The following is an 18,970-nucleotide window of genomic DNA, read 5'->3' on the forward strand; positions in this document are numbered from 1 at the left end:
TTCCTTCTACCATCAACTATGTAGTATAAGGGCCTGCCTGATCTGATTCTAATTGAAGGGATCAGGTAAGTAAAAGTGCTTTTATCCTGGACAGAAATGAGCAGTTAACCATTGCAGTGCAGGCACAGCCGACTGACACTTTTACTTTTTCCGGAGTTGGGCTTTAACCATGAAAATTCTGCAGCCTGAAAATGAAGAGGATAGAAGAGGAGGATGGATGAAGAAGAAAGATGACGAGGATAGAAGAGGAGGATGGATGAAGAAGAAAGATGACAAGGATAGAAGAGGAGGATGAATGAAGTAGAAAGATGACAAGGATAGAAGAGGAGGATGGATGAAGAAGAAAGATGACAAGGATAGAAGAGGAGGATGGATGAAGAAGAAAGATGACGAGGATAGAAGAGGAGGATGGATGAAGAAGAAAAATGACGAGGATAGAAGAGGAGGATGGATGAAGAAGAAAGATGACAAGGATAGAAGAGGAGGATGGATGAAGAAGAAAGATGACGAGGATAGAAGAGGAGGATGGATGAAGAAGAAAGATGAAGAGGATAGAAGAGGAGGATAGATGAAGAGGATAGATAAGTAGGACAGATTAAGAGAAAGGATGACAAGCATAGAGGAAAAAGAAGGACAAAGTGGGCGGATGAAGAGGATGGATGAAAAGGAAAGAAGTATGAGGTGAATGGATTCAAAGGAAGATGAAGAGGAAGGATGAATTGGATGAATGAAGTGGCTGGATAGAGTGGACAGATGAAAAGGAAGGATGAAGAGGACGAATTAAATGGAAGGGTGAAGTGGATGGACGGATGAAGTGAATGAATGAACAAGACTAAAGAAATGGATAGATGAAAGATGAACAGGGAGAATGGAGTGGATGGATGGATGGATTAAGAGTTCAGATGAAATGAAAGGATGAAGTGGATGAGTGAAGAGGACTGATAAAGTGGATGGATGAAGAGGAAGGATAAAGTGGATGGATGAATAAAGTGTACGGGTGAATAGGAAGGATGAAGTGGGTGAATGAAGATGACTGATGAAGTGGATGGATGAAGAGGGCAGATGAAAAGGTAGGGTGAAGTGGATGAATGAAGAGGAAGGATGAATGAATAGGTAAGGAGAAGAGGAGAGATGAATGAATAGGTGAGGAGAAGAGAAGGGATGAATGAATAGGTGGGAAGAAGAGAAAGGATGAAGTGGATGAATGAAGAGGAGGGATGAATAAATAAGTAAGGAGAAGATGAGGGATGAATGAATAGGTAAGGAGAAGAGAAAGGATGCATGAATAGGTGAGGAGTAGAGGAGGGATGAATGAATAGGTAAGGAGAAGAGGAGGGATGAAGTGGATGAATGAATAAGTAAGGAGAAGATGAGGGATGAATGAATAGGTAAGGGAAAGAGGAGGGATGAATGAATAGGTGAGGAGTAGAGGAGGGATGAATGAATAAGTAAGGAGAAGAGGAAGGATGAAGTGGATGAATAAAGAGGAGGGATGAATGAATAAGTAAGGAGAAGATGAGGGATGAATGAATAGGTAAGGAGAAGAGAAGGGATGCATGAATAGGTGAGGAGTAGAGGAGGGATGAATGAATAGGTGAGGAGAAGAGGAGGGATGAATGAATAGGTGGGGGAGAAGAGGAGGAATGAAGTGGATGAATGAAGAGGAGGGATGAATGAACAAGTAAGGAGAAGATGAGGGATGTATGAATAGGTAAGGAGAAGAGGAGGGATGAATGAATGAATAAGTAAGGAGATGAGGAGGGATGAATGTATATGTGGGGAGAAGAGGAGGGATGAAGTGGATGAAAGAAGAGGAGGATGAATAAGTAAGGAGATGAGGAGGGATGAATGACTAGGTAAGGAGAAGAGGAGGGATGAATGAATAGGTGAGGAGAAGAGGAGGGATGAATGAATAGGTGGGGAGAAGAAGAAGGATGAAGTGGATGAATGAAGAGGAGGGATGAATGAATACGTAAGGAGAAGGGAAGGGATGAATGAATAGGTGAGAAGAAGAGGAAGAATGAATGAATAGTTAAGGAGAACATGAGGGATGAATGAATATGTAAGGAGAAGAGGAGGGATGAATGAATAGGTGAGGAGAATAGGAGGGATAAATGAATAGGTGGGGAGAAGCGGAAGGATGAATGAATAGGTGGGGAGAAGAGGAGGGATGAAGGAAAAAGTAAGGAGACGATGAGGGATGAATGAATAGGTAAGGAGAAGAGGAAGGATGAATGCATAAGTAAGGAGAAGAGGAGGGATGAATCAATAGGTGGGAAGAAGAGGAGGGATGAACTGGATGAAAGAAGAAGAGGGATGAATAAGTAAGCAGATGATGAGGGATGAATGAATAGGTAAGGAGAAGAAGAGGGATGAATGAATGGGTGGGGAGAAGAGGATGAATGAATAGGTGGAGAGAAGAGGAAGGATGAAGTGGATGAATGAATAGGAGGGATGAATTAATAAGTAAGGAGAAGGGGAGGGATGAACGAATAGGTGAGGAGAAGAGGAAGAATGAATGAATAGGTAAGGAGAAGAGGAGGGCTGAATGAATAATTAAGGAGAAGAGGAGGGATGAATGAATAGGTGGGAAAAAGAGGAAGGATGAATGAAGAGGAGGGATGAATGAATAAGTAAGGAGAAGAGCAGGGATGAATGAATAGGTGAGGAGAAGAGGAGGGATGAATGAATATGTGGGGGGAAGAAGAGGGATGAAGTGGATGAAAGAAGAGGAGGATGAATAAGTAAGGAGATGAGGAGGGATGAATGACTAGGTAAGGAGAAGAGGAGGGATGAATGAATAGGTGAGGAGAAGAGGAGGGATGAATGAATAGGTGGGGAGAAGAAGAAGGATGAAGTGGATGAATGAAGAGGAGGGATGAATGAATACGTAAGGAGAAGGGAAGGGATGAATGAATAGGTGAGAAGAAGAGGAAGAATGAATGAATAGTTAAGGAGAACATGAGGGATGAATGAATATGTAAGGAGAAGAGGAGGGATGAATGAATAGGTGAGGAGAATAGGAGGGATAAATGAATAGGTGGGGAGAAGCGGAAGGATGAATGAATAGGTGGGGAGAAGAGGAGGGATGAAGGAAAAAGTAAGGAGACGATGAGGGATGAATGAATAGGTAAGGAGAAGAGGAAGGATGAATGCATAAGTAAGGAGAAGAGGAGGGATGAATCAATAGGTGGGAAGAAGAGGAGGGATGAACTGGATGAAAGAAGAAGAGGGATGAATAAGTAAGCAGATGATGAGGGATGAATGAATAGGTAAGGAGAAGAAGAGGGATGAATGAATGGGTGAGGAGAAGAGGATGAATGAATAGGTGGAGAGAAGAGGAAGGATGAAGTGGATGAATGAATAGGAGGGATGAATTAATAAGTAAGGAGAAGGGGAGGGATGAACGAATAGGTGAGGAGAAGAGGAAGAATGAATGAATAGGTAAGGAGAAGAGGAGGGCTGAATGAATAATTAAGGAGAAGAGGAGGGATGAATGAATAGGTGGGAAAAAGAGGAAGGATGAATGAAGAGGAGGGATGAATGAATAAGTAAGGAGAAGAGCAGGGATGAATGAATAGGTGAGGAGAAGAGGAGGGATGAATGAATATGTGGGGGGAAGAAGAGGGATGAATGAATAGGCGAGGAGAAGAGGAGGGATGAATAAGTAAGGAGAAGAGGAGGGATGAATGAATGAATAGGTGGGGAGAAGAGGAAGGATGGAGTGGATGAATGAAGAGGAGGGATGAAAGAATAAGTAAGGAGAAGAGGAGGGATAAATGAATAGGTGAGGCGAAGAGGAGGGATGAATAAGTAAGGAGAAGAGGAGGGATGAATGAATGAATGAATGAATAGGTGGGGGAGAAGAGGAAGGATGAAGTGGATGAATAATGAGGAGGGATGAATAAGTAAGGAGAAGGGTAGGGATGAATGAATAGGTGGGGAGAAGATGAGGGATGAATAAGTAGGTAGAGAGAAGAGGAAGGATGAAGTTGATGAATGAAGAGGAGGGATGAATAAATAGGTGGGGAGAAGAGGAGGGATGAATGAATAGGTGAAGAGAAGAGGAGGTATGAATGAATAAGTGATGAGAAGAGGAGGATGAAGTTGATGAATGAAGAGGAGGGATGAATGAATAGTTGAGGAGAAAAGGAGAGGTGAATGAATAGGTGAGGAGAAGAGGAGGGAAGAAGTGGATTAATGAAGAGGAGGGATGAACGAATAGGTGGGGAGAAGCGGAGGGATGAATGAATAGGTGAGGACAAGAGGAAGGATAAATGAACAGGTGAGGAGAAGAGGAAGGATGAAGTGGATGAATGAAGAGGAGGGATTAATTAATAAGTGAGGAGAACAGGAGGGATGAATGAATAGGGGAGAAGAGGAGGGATGAATGAATGAATGAATAGGTGGGGGAGAAGAGGAAGGATGAAGTGGATGAATAATGAGGAGGGATGAATAAGTAAGGAGAAGGGTAGGGATGAATGAATAGGTGGGGAGAAGATGAGGGATGAATAAGTAGGTAGAGAGAAGAGGAAGGATGAAGTTGATGAATGAAGAGGAGGGATGAATAAATAGGTGGGGAGAAGAGGAGGGATGAGTGAATAGGTGAGGAGAAGAGGAAGGATGAAGTGGATGAATGAAGAGGGATAAATGAATAGGTGAGGAGAAGAGGAGGGATGAATGAATAGGTGTGGAGAAGAGGAGGGATGAGTGAATAGGTGAGGAGAAGAGGAAGGATAAAGTGGATGAATGAAGAGGAGATGAATGAATAGGTGAGAAGAAGAGGAATGAATGAATAGGTGAGGAGAAGAGGAGGGATGAGTGAATAGGTGAGGAGAAGAGGAAGGATGAAGTGGATGAATGAAGAGGAGAGATGAATGAATAGGTGAGGAGAAGAGGAGGGAAGAATGAATAGGTGAGGAGAAGAGGAGGGATGAATGAACAGGTGAGGAGAAGAGGAAGGATGAAGTGGATGAATGAAGAGGGATAAATGAATAGGTGAGGAGAAGAGGAGGGATGAATGAATAGGTGAGGAGAAGAGGAGGGATGAGTGAATAGGTGAGGAGAAGAGGAAGGATGAAGTGGATGAATGAAGAGGAGGGATGAATCAATAGGTGAGGAGAAGAGGAGGGAAGAATGAATAGGTGAGGAGAAGAGGACGGATGAGTGAATGGGTGAGGAGAAGAGGAAGGATGAAGTGGATGAAAGAAGAGGAGAGATGAATGAATAGGTGAGGAGAAGAGGAGGGAAGAATGAATAGGTGAGGAGAAGATGAGGGATGAATGAATAAGTGAGGAGAAGAGGAGGGATGAATGAACAGGTGAGGAGAAGAGGAAGGATGAGTGAAGAGAGTTGCTGTTGTCCCCGTGTATTGGAGGTCTGGGAGTGGCAGTCCTCCTCTCCCCACCCTATACTGATGACAAGGAGGAGGAGCTGATGAGGAGCACTGAGGGCTACAGAGAGCGGAGTGAGGAGGGACAGCTCGGGATCTGATGAGGGATCACACCCGGCATATCCCCTCTGTGTATGGAATGTTGCTGGTAACTCTCTTCCTGCTGTGTTCAGTGCAGACAGGTAAGTTGTCTGAGTAGCTGACACTCTAATAGTACATAGCGATCCGTCCAGCCTCCATACACCTACCTGTTACCTGCGCAGTCCGGAGCTCCTGCTGGACGGCTCTCAGCCTAGTTGCCCCTTTACTTGCCATGTCGGTGTGATTGTGTGATCGGCCCATTGATGATCGCCCCATGTGTGTGACTTTCCAATGGTGTAGGGTAGGCAGACGAATGAATAGACGGCTCAGGTTGTCAGCGATGTCCATCGGAGCTCCTGTACCCCGTCCTCCTCTCCTCTCCTCTCTTCTCCTCCCTCTCCTTACATTTGCTTCTCTTTTGTTTAACAAATGTGTATTGTCGGGGCTGAGCTGAGCTCGGAGCTCATACCTTCCCATGGTGTTGATAGACGATCATACATGTCATCCTCTACATACATGACCGACAACGCTTGTCCCAACTCTGCCCCATGCTGCCCACTACTATTGGGGTCATGTCCAGGCTTTGGGATAGGCTGTACAATCTATAGATGTCTGTGAGATAAGGATTCACAAAGTGCTGATAGGGATGGAATGAAATATATTTGTAGGATGTAAGACTGGCTGTGATTTGATTTGCAGATTATCTGTATGTACATATGCATTGATCTGGGTGTCTATGGATGGAGAGGGGGAGGGGCCCTCAGTACACCTGAATGCCAAGGTGTTGGCATACCCCATCAGTACACTACTACAGCCCTGCTGGGAAGAAATCAGCAGTATCCCAGGCTGGGGTTGGAAAGCAAAGGCACTCCATCATATTGGCACTGATACAGTTGTAGCATGAAAAGTCTGATGTATTATAGTGTATGAGATGGACTGGTGCCCTTCTCCAGTCAACAGAGACTTTGGAAAAGCTGCAAACTTCTGCATTTCTACTCTTAGAGGCTGCAGTGCATTGCCCAGTGCACAACAGCTAGATTTGTCAGGAGCAGAGCACTGCGGGGCAGAGCGCTTACAGGGGATAATGTTTGCTTTTCTGTAGGATACCCCAAGTGAACATATATTGCCTCGTCTGTAGGACCCCCTAGTGAACATAAAATGCCTCTTTTCTGCAGAATATCCTAGTGAACATACATTGCCTCTTTTCTTTATGATACCCCAATAAATATATATTGCCTTTTTTCCATATATCCCAGTGAGCATATATTCCATTTTTCCCGTAGGATACCCCAATAAATATATATTGCCTTTCGTCTGTAGGATACCACAGTGAACATATATTGACTCTTTTCCGTAGGATGCTCAAGTGAATATATATTGCCTCTATTCTGTAGGATACCCCAATGAACATATATTGCCCCTTTTCCGTAGGATGCCCCAGTGAACATATATTGCCCCTTTTCCGTAGGATGCCCCAGTGAACATATATTGCCCCTTTTCCGTAGGATGCCCCAATGAACATATATTGCCCCTTTTCCGTAGGATGCCCCAGTGAACATATATTGCCCCTTTTCCGTAGGATGCCCCAATGAACATATATTGCCTCTTTTCCGTAGGATGCCCCAATGAACATATATTGCCCCTTTTCCGTAGGATGCCCCAATGAACATATATTGCCCCTTTTCCGTAGGATGCCCCAATGAACATATATTGCCTCTTTTCCGAAGCATACCCCAGTGAACATATATTGCCTCTTTTCCGAAGCATACCCCAGTGAACATATATTGCCATAGGATACACCACTGAACATATTTTTGCTCTTTTCTGTAAGATAACCTAAAGAATTTTTATTGCCTAATTTTTATAGGATACTCTACTGAACATATACGATCTAATTTCTATAGATTCCCCTAGTTTACTTACATTGGTTAATTTCCATAGGTACTCAAATGAACTTTTCTTTTTTTATTTACTGTGTTATTTCTGTAGGATACCTCAGTGAATTTATGTTGCTCCAATTCTGTATGATACCCCAATATTCTTATATTGACTATTTTATATACAGTAGGATACGCAAGTGAACGTATATTGCTTAATTTCTTTAGGATAATCTATGGATTAATATTGCTTTTTTCCATAGGATACCCCAGTGATCCTGTATTGCTTTATTTCTGTAGGCTACGCCAGTAGACATACGTTGTCTGTATTACTGTTAATCTATGTTGCCTCATTTATATAGGTTGTCCCTTTTCTGTAGGATACTCAATTGAACTTTTACTGCCTCATTTTCAGGATATGCTAGTGAACTTATATTGACTTATTGAAGGATTCTCCACTGAACATACTGTACATTGCTTCATTTCCATAGGATACCCTGAACATATATTGCCTAATTTCTGCAGGTTACCTCAGTAATCCTTTACTGCTCCATCTCTGTAGGATACCCCAATAAACCTATTTTGCCCTATTTCTGTAGGATACCCCAGTGAAGCTATATTGCCTCATAGCCATAGATACCCCATGGAATCTTTATGTCCTCATTTCTGAAGGATACCCCATGAACATACATTGCCTAATTTTCGTAGGATACCAAAGTGAACCTATCTTGCCTCATTTTTGAAGGCTACCCTAGTGAACTCATATTGCCTCATTTCTGCAGGATACCGCAGTCAACATATATTTTCCTATTACTGTAGTGAGCCTTATTACCTAATTTCCAAAGGATATCCAATGAATCTATATTGTTCATTTTTTAAGATACTGTACTATATTAACCTATATTGCCTCATTTCTGTAGGATACCCAAGTGAGCCTATATTGCCTGCTGTCTGGGCCAAAGTAAGGCAATATGCTGTAACCTTGGATTGATGTCAATACTAGTAATTACAAAAGGATTTCATTGTGTTAATGGCAGTTGTTGCATGGATCGGTTCTTTTATGAAGTCCCCAGAAAGACAAATGACTTGCTGTCCTCTGATAAGCATTGGTGCTATTCAAGGCTAGGTTAAACAGCTTGCAGGCTTATTTATGAAAAAATTGCAGGGACCTATGCAGTCTCAAATGCACTCTAACACTTTGTAAATCAACTGCCAGTTATTTTCGCCTATTGTAGGTAGTGCATTTCATCATGGATTAGCAGAATTCTCGATTTGGAATGCTTGGCGAACAAAAATAATCTGCATCTAGTGAAAATACTGTTTACATTTGACATGTTCAGATCCTTACATGGAATTCAGTAATCAGTCTATCAGCTATTATAGATCTTTGAATGACCTTTGAAGTGTCAATTTCTTAAAGTTTCAACATTGATCCTAAGGCAATGTTCTGGACAAGAGCCTCTTCTGTGGTAGCACAATGGCTGGACTGAGCTTCTTCTGGGGCAGCACAATGGCAAGAGAACATTGTCTCACGTTCATTAGGGTTCATGATGAAAAATGCTTGCTACCAAGCGCTGATCATTCCTTGATGATCAATTCTTTCCTCCACTGTAAAGAGAATTAGGATTTCAAAAAAATATCTCATCCATTTTTCAAACCCAAAGAAGAATATGTTGGTTGGCCCAATTGGCTTGATTCTAAGTGAGGATGGGCGTACGTTTCACTGCCTGATGTTCTTGCTAAGAAATCTGCTCATTTGAGTCGTCCATTGCTTGCAGTCCTCACAACTATGGTCACGTTTATTTGGGTTCACAATGGAAATTGCCTAGTATCAAAATGCTGCTCATTCCTTGACTATCAATCCTTTCTTACACTGTAAAGAAAACTGAGATTTCAAAGAAATGTGCCTCATCTATTTTACAAACCTAGTCATAGGAAAATATGTTGGTGGGTTCAACCGGCTTGATTTGAATGAGGATGGGCATATGTCTCATTGCTTTTCGTTCTTGCTGAGAGAACTGTTCATTTGAGTCATCTAGTGCTTGCAGTCTTCACAACTATGGTCACCATTAACAATGGCTTGACAGTTATGGCCACCTGAGCAGTTGTCTTTGAAAAGTCATAAAAAGACCTAAAAATTATTCAGTGTACAATAATGCTTATTTCCACTGTACGTAGCTTATTGTCTGTAATGATGTCTGTGGCCTCCTGGACTACCTCTGCCTTGTACTTTTTGCAGAGTTGTGTTTGACTTTGTTGGACATGATGCATTATATCAAAGTATGTGAATGAAAGAAGCTCTGTCCTTTATTTTTACGTGTTGTGTGTGTGTGTATATACAGACTGCACCGCTTCCCTTCTTTGTTTGCTGTCTTTGAACAAAAAAGTCCATTTCTGTTGCCAGGAGTGCAGTGTAAACAGGCAAGGTGATAGAGAAAAGGCACACTGATATGGGGCAAGTCTGGACCTGTAGAGAGGCTTATAAGAGGAGTCCAGGTACTCTGGTGATGGGGTTCAGTGTTTTTTTGCTTTAGACACCTTTACGGTCAAATCTGTACACTGTAATAGATCTTGGTACAATTTCTAAAACCGTTCGTTTGCATTTTTAATGACGCCAGCTTCAATTTCATCTTCTTTGTATGTTCGTTTCTTGGCCTTTTATTGTATGATGGTTTAGATGGCCTTTTCACTGTCCCCTCCAAATACATATTTGTTTCCTGGAAAGAGTCTTTTATTTCTTCATGTTTTAATAAAACAACTTTTGGTCCACTTAGAAACTTAAAATATATGCACAAACTAGTATTTGTGCATATATTTTATTTTTAGTTTGTATGTGTGTGTGTGTGTATATATATATATATATATATATATATATATATATATATATATATATATATATATATATATATATAGTACATACTATATATAGGCGTGTTAAGCTGCTTATTAGACTAAAATAAGGTCATTTGATGTTTTATTACTTGGTCTTGTGCAACAAAAGCAACGTTTTGTGTTTTATTTTGAAAAAGAAAGACATATTATTATAACTAATATTCTGAATTGTTGTGTTTATTAAGTGTACTGTGTCTGTGTGCCAGAATTGACAAATTAATACATTTTTCTGATAATTGATACATTTCATATGTTTTTGCTTATACTGATTATCTTATCTATTCAGTTTATTTTGCATAATTAAATTAGATATAATTGGTTAAAAAAATGCTATATTATGTTTGTTTTGGTAGTGGCTTTGTATATATTTTTTGCTTGTGGTGTGTGTTTTATGTTCGTATCCAACCATATATGTTTTTATTTACACACACACACAACAATACAAGAACTGAAAGTAAATAATTTGTTTCTAATGTTATGTTGTATGTTAGTATACATGAATATATAAATGTTAGGTGGGTCATTATTATTTATTGTATTTGCATAGCAATGACATATTATGCGGCATTTTCCATACTTATTTGAATATGTTTGTGGTCATTTCTATGTTCCTTTGCGGTTTGTTCTGCTTGGGGTGGTTTGACACTCGTAGGTGACCCCTCCTTCTTACTGTAACCTGTGCCTTCTGGGATAGACCCTGAACTCCCCATTAATCACTAGGTCAGACCTCTAGGGCTCTTACAGACTCTTCAGCTGTCCAAGGCTACCTTCCCACTGCTAGGGACACAATTTATTGTCTCCTAATTAGCTCAATTAACTCATTCTTTGCTTTTCCGCTCGCTAGATGTACAAAAATAGCGAAAAATCAGATGTAAGGGTAGAATTCTTTCCTACTCTATTTTCTTTTTAGCAGTATATGCTGTGAGCAAGCTGTGTGCTGCTGATAATTATTCTTGCATCTACAGCTCATTAACCCTTCCACAGCTGATGGAGGGGGGAAGAGGATGCAGCCATTTGTCTTAATTTTCCATGCATGCATTTTTATCATAAGAAGCCATCACAGATTTTAGAGATGCTCTCGCCTGATCACATACAGATGTACTGAAGCGTATGCAAATTGGCAAGATCTTTTGTGCTGTTTAGAAACAGAACCCCATTTGGGGGAGATACCCCCTCCCCTTTTGTAAGTAAGAGATGCAGAAATACATTTTCAGCTCCCATTCCTCCAAACAGGACCAGAGACTTTTTTTGATGGATAAATGTTACAGTATAAATCCTGCACACACTATCTCCCCTTGTGCCGATCATTCTTTCAATGTTAAACTGTTCTTTTTTTTTTTCGGAATTGCAAATGAGGTTCTTGGTTTGCCAGCTATAACAATTCTGCAGACTCTTAGACAAAAACAGCAAATGATCTCCAGTGAAATGAATCATTTTGCCCTAGAGCGCCTTTTCCCCTCTACTGGGCAAGGGGTAAATAGATAGTTGCATGCAGCTACTGCGGCCAGGCAGACCGAGGATGCTTTTAATGAGGGTCTTTCAGCTAGCGAGGAATATGGCAATATTATGCATGGGATGATGCGAGAATTCTAAATGACATGTTTTGCTAAATCTATAAAGATGTTTTTTGTTTTTTTATTATCCAGGCCATTTTCAGTGCTGGGTTCTGATAACACGCATAAGGCAGCGGAGGGGTTAAGGCAGACAGAGACATAGCTGTGCGATGCAGGGGTTGGGTTTTTTGCACTTCATTTGTTTATGTTAATGTTGGCGACAGAAATAAGATGCAGAAAGGCGGGGGATAGATGCAGAAGGGTGGGTGATGGGGGTTTATCATCTAACTGAGCAGCTAGGTTTATCTGTCTTGCTTTCGCATAAGTGTTTTTTTTTTTCGTTTTTTTTTTTTTTTTTTTTAATAATTAGGTTATTGAAAATTGAATTTAAGAATGTAGATTTATGGATATTTTTTGCATGTGTGTTCATTGCATGATGGATATGGTGTTGTATTAAAACAAAGAAAAGATCTTTCAAAACCTTGATAACAGTGCTCAGTTTTAATAGGACAATACTGTATATTGTATGTCCTTCTTAGATGAGTTAGAGTCTAATAAAGGATCAATATATGACTTTCTTTTCCATGGTCGCTGATATGGTACTGAGTACAAGTTCCTTGTGAGGGATATATACACAGTATCCATTTTTGAAGCTATTGCATTTCTCTTTGTTTCAAGAATGAATTCATCTATTATATGATCCAATATTCAAGTCTTGTTAAAGAGAATCCCATTAAGGTCGGCTTTGTGAAAAAAAAATTGCATTGCCTTTAAAGTTGACCACCTAAGTGGACTAGACTTACATTGTTTGCAGCATGTGATAGTCAGCCCCGGTAGGCTTTAGATTGCTGTCATCCTTCAGGATCACAATCTGGATGATCAGTAGTTTATGGCAGTGTTGTCTCTACTGTTGTCAAAGATCAGTATCTCTTATCACCATTCTTTATAGCTTTCATGGAATAAAGCATTCTCCTTATCGCATAGTTACATGTAGCTATGTCAGGTTGAAAAAAGGCACCCAAAACAGTTTTTAATGGCGGGCTAAATCTGTGCAATGTACGTCTTTTATAGTTATAGTGTCAGTGTACGTTTAAAGGGTATGTAAGCCCCAGTGGCGACTCAAGAAAAGTTTCTTGGGAGGATGCTGCGCTGGTGTTAGAAGCTTTCAAGCATCCCAATCCAATGTTCTAATAAAAAATAGACCTAACATAATGAGAAATGATTAGTCAGAAAATGAAAGATGCAATGTTATATTGAAAACCATTCCCACAATATTAAAGACCTACACTGACCCCTTTTAAGCGCATTGAATTATACAGAGTGTAGTAGTCAGAAGTATGTAACAATGTCCCATTAATTGCTGGTCAGCATGTGAAAATCTGTTCTATAACTGATGTCAATGGAGGTAAATTTTACCCATAGTTGCCAACATTTAAAAAGAACTAGGAGTGACATCTTGAATGGATTAGGAAGAAAAATTCAGTGTACATAGGGCGCTGCCCATGGTGCAATTGTGGTCGTGGCCAAAACATGGCCTGGTCAAAAAGGTGTTGCTTCACAGTGTATGGCTTGTAGAGTGCCAGCTTCGCCCCTTTTTTTTTGCTATGATTTAGACAAAATAGTCTTGGTGTACACCAAAGAGTTTATGGGAGTAAAATAAGCTCCATTGTTAGTGTCAAATTTAGCAATAATGACCTGCCAGCAATAACCCCCAGCAAGTGTCAGAACCAGTAAAGATAACATCCTAGCAATAACACCAGCATTTGGCAGGTCCAACAATGATAACCCTTAGCAAGTGTAAAAGTCAGCAGCAACCCCTATTGTCCCTAGCAATAGTAATCCCCAGCAGAAATAATATACCTTGATAACCCCCACTTGGCAAAAATGTTAAAGCCCCCAGCAGCAATACTGAACCACTAGCAACAATAATCGACCCCCCCCAAATATTCCCAGCAATAAAAGAACCCCCTGGAAGTACTGATAGTGTCTCACTATCCCCAATAATAATAAACCCCCAGCAGTAATAACCCCCACTGTCCCCAGCACGAATAACCCCCAGCAATAATAAACCCCCAGCAGCAATATTAACCCGCACTGTCCTCCGCAACAATAAACCCCCACTGTCACCAGTAGTAATAACCCCCACTGTCCCCATCAATAATGACAACTGAAGCAATAATAACTCGCACTGTCCCTAGCAATATAAAACTGTCACTGTTCCCAGCAATAATAGACCCCTGGCAGCAATAACCTTCACTGTCTTCCAAAATAATAGCCCCCACCATACTCAGCAATATAAGACCCCCAGCACAATAACAACCCCCATTGCCCCCAACAATAATAGAGCCACTGCAGCACTAATAAACCTCACTTTTCTCATCTATAGAACCCCTATTAGACACCCCTGTCCCTAACAATAATAGACCCCCGGCACCAATATTGGACCCACTGTCCTCAGCAATAATAGCTTCTCAGAAGCAATTATACCCCCACTTTCACAGCATTGATAATCTCCACTGTCTCCAGCAATATTGACCCCCAGTGGCAATAATAGACCCTACTGTTCCCAGAAATAATATATCCTCAGGATTGGTTTTCAGTAGTTTTTACTTATCTGAGCAAAGAGATCACTCTGTCCAACAGATTAAGACATTAGCCACACTTTCAGGCAGTGCACTGAAAGCATAGCAAACGCAGCAGGAGAAATTAATGGAAGTGTTATGGGGGTGCTGTATTATACCCAAGCACCACCTGGTGCCACCACTGGTAAACCCTAGCAACTTCTTTTTTTGTTCTGGTAAATATACAATTGAAAACTCTTTATCTGTTCAATAAGTAATAAGTGCAAACAAATGCCTGTTGATCCATTTCAGTAGACTGCAGTCATAGGCCTCTTGCACATGGGCGTCTGAGTGTGTGCATCGTAAATTCCAGCACATTTCCCCCACCTGGAAATACCAGGTGCTATGTACTGGTGCCCATAGACGTGAATAGCTAGGTCTTCAACAAACTAGCTTCTGTCAGTGACCTTTTCCTCTCCAAATCCCTTAATCTATTTGTTATTACCGAAACCTGGCTCCAGGAATTCGACACTACCTTTCCAGCTGCCCTGTCTCACAGTGGCCTCCTCTGGACTCACTCCACCAGACCCAGTGGACGAAAAGCAGGTGGCCTCGGCCCAGTGGCGTTGCTATGGGGGTGCGGGGGGTGCGGCCCGCACCCGGGTGACACCCGTCAGAGGGTGACACCCGGCTCAGACTGGCACCGGCGCCGCACTGAGAGGGGCGCCGCCGCCTCGGCTCCCTCCTTCCCTTCCGGGATCTCCTCCTCTCCTCTGCTCTATGCGATCTGCGGGGAGAGTGGGGGAGGAGGGAGTGAGGCAGAGATAGACTGGCTGCCCAGGATCCGACCGTCCCCACACACACCTCCACATGGCACGGCCGCGGCTGCACTCACTGCAGCTTCCTCCTTGGCTGAGTTGACTCTGACGTGGTGTACACAGGCAGGGAGGAAGACCCGAGGATGTGGATGCACACCATCCATGCTACAGCACCTGCCCTGAGGTATGCAACAGGAGTGTTGCAGAGGAGGGGGACATAGTGGTTGGGGACATTGGCAGGTAACAATTATGCTGCCAGGAGTGATTTTAGGGGGGTTAGAGAATAGGTGCTAGGGGGTGCTCTTTGTTTTGGGTTGGAGAGGACTTGTACTAGAAGTAGGAGAGGGCAGATTTGAAGTTTGACCCCCCTCCCCCCAGCGCAATTCCTCTCCCCTCCCAAAGCACCCCCTAGCACATATTCTTTCACCCCCCCAAATCAAAGATCCTATCTCGGATCCATCCACCCCCAAATCCCATTCTGGCTCCATCCACCCCCCAATCCCATCCAGCTCCACCCACCTACCGATCCCATACCTGCTCATCCATCCCCCTGATCCCATACCCACTCATCCACCCCCCCTGATCCCATCCCGGCTCCATCCATCCCCCCTGATCCCATACCCACTCATCCACCCCCCCCTGATCCCATCCCGCCTCCATCCATCCCCCCTGATCCCATACCCGCTCATCCACCCCCCCCTGATCTTATACCCGCTCATCCACCCCCCCCTGATCCCATACCCCCTCATCCACCCCCCCTGATCCCATACCCGCTCATCCACCCCCCCTGATCCCATACCCACTCATCCATCCCCTCTGATCCCATCCCGGCTCCATCCATCCCCCAATCCCATTCTGGCTTCATCGATCACCCCTCTATCCATCCCCCCGTTCCCATTCCGGCTTCATCCATCCCCCTGATCTCATACCTGCTCCATCCATCCCCCCGATCCCATCCCCAATCCCATCCCGGCTCCATCTATTCCCGCGATCCCATCCCCGCTCTATCCATTCCCCCGATCACATCCTGGCTCCATTCATTCCCCCCATCCCTTCCCAGCTCCACCCAGCCCCCGATCCCATACCCGCTCCAGCCATTCCCCTGATCCCATCCCCGCGCCATCCATCCCCCCCATCCAATTCCGGCTCCATCCATCACCCCAATCACATCCCAGCTCCATCTATTGTGGTAGATTATGAGGGGAAACCACATCAACCCACTAGCCTGCTTAGTGCCGGGGGTGGGGGGGTGGGGGTGACACCATGTATTACCGCACCAGCTGACACCAACCCTAGTGACGCCACTGCCTCGGCCTTCTCCTCTCCCCACAATACACCCCACAGGTTCTTCCCACACCTCCCTCTCTTTCCCCCTGCTCTTTCGAAGTGCACTGCATTCGTCTCTTCTCTCCAGCTTGTCTGAAAGTCGCAGTCATTTATCGGCCTCCTGGACCAGTGTTACGCTTTCTGGATGACTTCTCTGCATGGCTACCCTATTTTCTCTCCTCTGAAGTACCTGCCATCATCCTAGGTGACTTTAACATTCCAATCAATGTTAATGCTGCAACCACTTCTCAACTGCTCAACCTAACCTCCTCTTTTAACCTAACACAATGGACACAAACCACCACTCACTCCAATGGCAATACTCTCGACCTCGTATTCTCCCATAGCTGCACTCCCTGCAACCTCTCTAACACCTCCTTTCCTCTCTCTGATCACAACCTTATTCGTTTCACACTCTCCTTGTCTCCTACCTCCCATGCTGCCAACCCACAAACCACTACCCACAGAAACCTTTGCAACCTCAACCCTTCCCTTTTTCATTCTGCTACTGATTGCCTTTATGACAAAATCGCATCCCTGTCCTGCCCAGACCTAACCACTTCCATCTACAACAACACGCTGTCATCCTCCCTAGACGTACTTGCTCCTCTTACGACCTGCAGAACCAGGCCCCATCACCCACCCTGGTTTAACCCTGGCAAACAGACAACACCAGAAGTCTCAAGAGATGCAGCCTTGCTCTTGAGTGAGCATGGCGTAAATCTAAGTCCCTGCAAGATATTACCCTCTACAAATCTGCCCTTCTCAAATACAGCTTCTGCCTCCACACTGCTAAACAAACCTACTACAGTACTCTCATCAAAACCCTCTCATCCAAACCTCGTCATCTCTTTTCTACCCTTAATTCTTTACTTCACCCCCCAATGCCCCCACCCACCAACTTGCTTACCGCTCAACAGATTGCCAGCCATTTCAAAAGCAAAATTGACACAATTTGCAAGGAGATATCCAGCAATCAATTTCATCCCATACCCAACACATCAGGTCCAACACCACACTCAATACTCTCCTCCTTCTGCCCAGTTCCCACCGATGAAGTTGATAATCTCCTCTCCATGGCCCACCTCACCACCTATCCCCTGGACCCTGTCCCCTCACAGTTACTGCGACCACCTTTCCACTCTATCCTAAACTCCCTAACCCACATCTTCATCCTCTCCCTCTCTTCCGACACCTTTCCTTCCCCGCTCAAACATGCATTGGTTACCCCATACTTAAAAAAACCCTCACTAGACCCCACCTGTTTGAATAACTTAAGACCCATCTCCTGCTCCCATTTGCCTCCAAGCTCATTGAACGCCTTGTCCATGACAGAATGAGTCGCTACCTCACGGACAACAACCTTCTCGACCCCCTACAGTCCGGGTTGGGTCCACAACATTCCACTGAAACTGCCCCACTAAAACTCACCAATGACCTACTAACTGCTAAAACCAATGGCCATTACTCCATACTCTTAGACCTCTCTGCTGCCTTTGACACAGTTGACCACCTGCATCTCCTCAGCAAACTACACTCCCTTGGCCTCTGTGATTCTGCTTTATGCTGGTTCTCCTCCTACCTATCTCAGCGCACTTTCAGTGTCACTTACAACTCTATCTCCTCCGCTCCTCTTCCTCTCTCTGTTGGGGTACCCCAAGGCTCCGTCCTTGGGCCCCTCCTATTCTCGCTCTATACCTCTTCCCTGGGCCAGTTGATAACCTCCCATGGCTTCCAATACCACCTCTACGCTGATGACACCCAGATCCATCTCTCCATTCCTCAACTCACCCCCTTAAACTCAAACTTACTTAATGACATATCGGTATGAATGTCACATCACTTTCTCAAACTCAATCTTTCTAAAACTGAGCTAGTTATATTTCCTCCTTCCCGGGACCCCCCCATGACTTTACCATTAAGATCAACAGCACAACCATTGGTCCCTCCACACATGCCAGGGTGCTGGGTGTAATCCTTGACTCTGACCTCTCCTTCAGCCCCCACATCCAATCGCTGGCTAAATCCTGCCGCCCTAACCTCCACAACATCTCCAGAATTCGACCCTTCCTGACACCACAAAGCAACGCATTCACTCCTTGATTATTTTCTGCCTTGACTACTGCAACTCTCTCCTTAATGGCCTACCCTTACGCAGGCTATCCCCCCTTCAGTCTATTATGAATGCTGCTGCTAGACTAATACACCTCACTAATCGATCCGTGACTGCTGCCCCTCTCTACCAATCTCTTCACTGGCTTCCCTTACCCCACCGTATAAAATTCAAATTGCTAACCACAACATACAAGGCCATCCACAACATCGCCCCAGCTACATCACCAGCCTCATCTGCAGATATCGGCCAAATTGTCCCCTCCTCCCAGTACCTTTTGCTCTCTAGCTCCCTTGTTACCTTCTCTCATGCTCGCCTTCAGGACTTCTCCAGAGCATCTCCCATCCTCTGGAACTT

General features: G+C 43.7%; 1 protein-coding gene across 3 annotated transcripts in view; it reads left to right on the forward strand.

Annotated features, from left to right (window-relative positions):
• Window positions 1-4,421: 4,421 nt before the first annotated feature.
• Window positions 4,422-18,970, forward strand: part of DSCAML1 (DS cell adhesion molecule like 1) — a 440,889-nt gene continuing 426,340 nt past the window's right edge. For 2 of the 3 annotated variants that reach the window (XM_073602485.1, XM_073602486.1), the window contains exon 1: window positions 5,395-5,574. In XM_073602485.1, coding sequence (XP_073458586.1) covers window positions 5,493-5,574 — 82 coding nt within the window. In that variant the 5' untranslated portion in view covers window positions 5,395-5,492. Of the gene's footprint in view, window positions 5,575-18,970 lie in introns of all 3 variants that reach the window. The other variant, XM_073602487.1, reaches the window with a different exon arrangement.

This window comes from Aquarana catesbeiana, linkage group LG10 (genome assembly GCF_042186555.1).
Source record: "Aquarana catesbeiana isolate 2022-GZ linkage group LG10, ASM4218655v1, whole genome shotgun sequence".
Classification (NCBI taxonomy): Eukaryota; Metazoa; Chordata; class Amphibia; order Anura; family Ranidae; genus Aquarana; species Aquarana catesbeiana.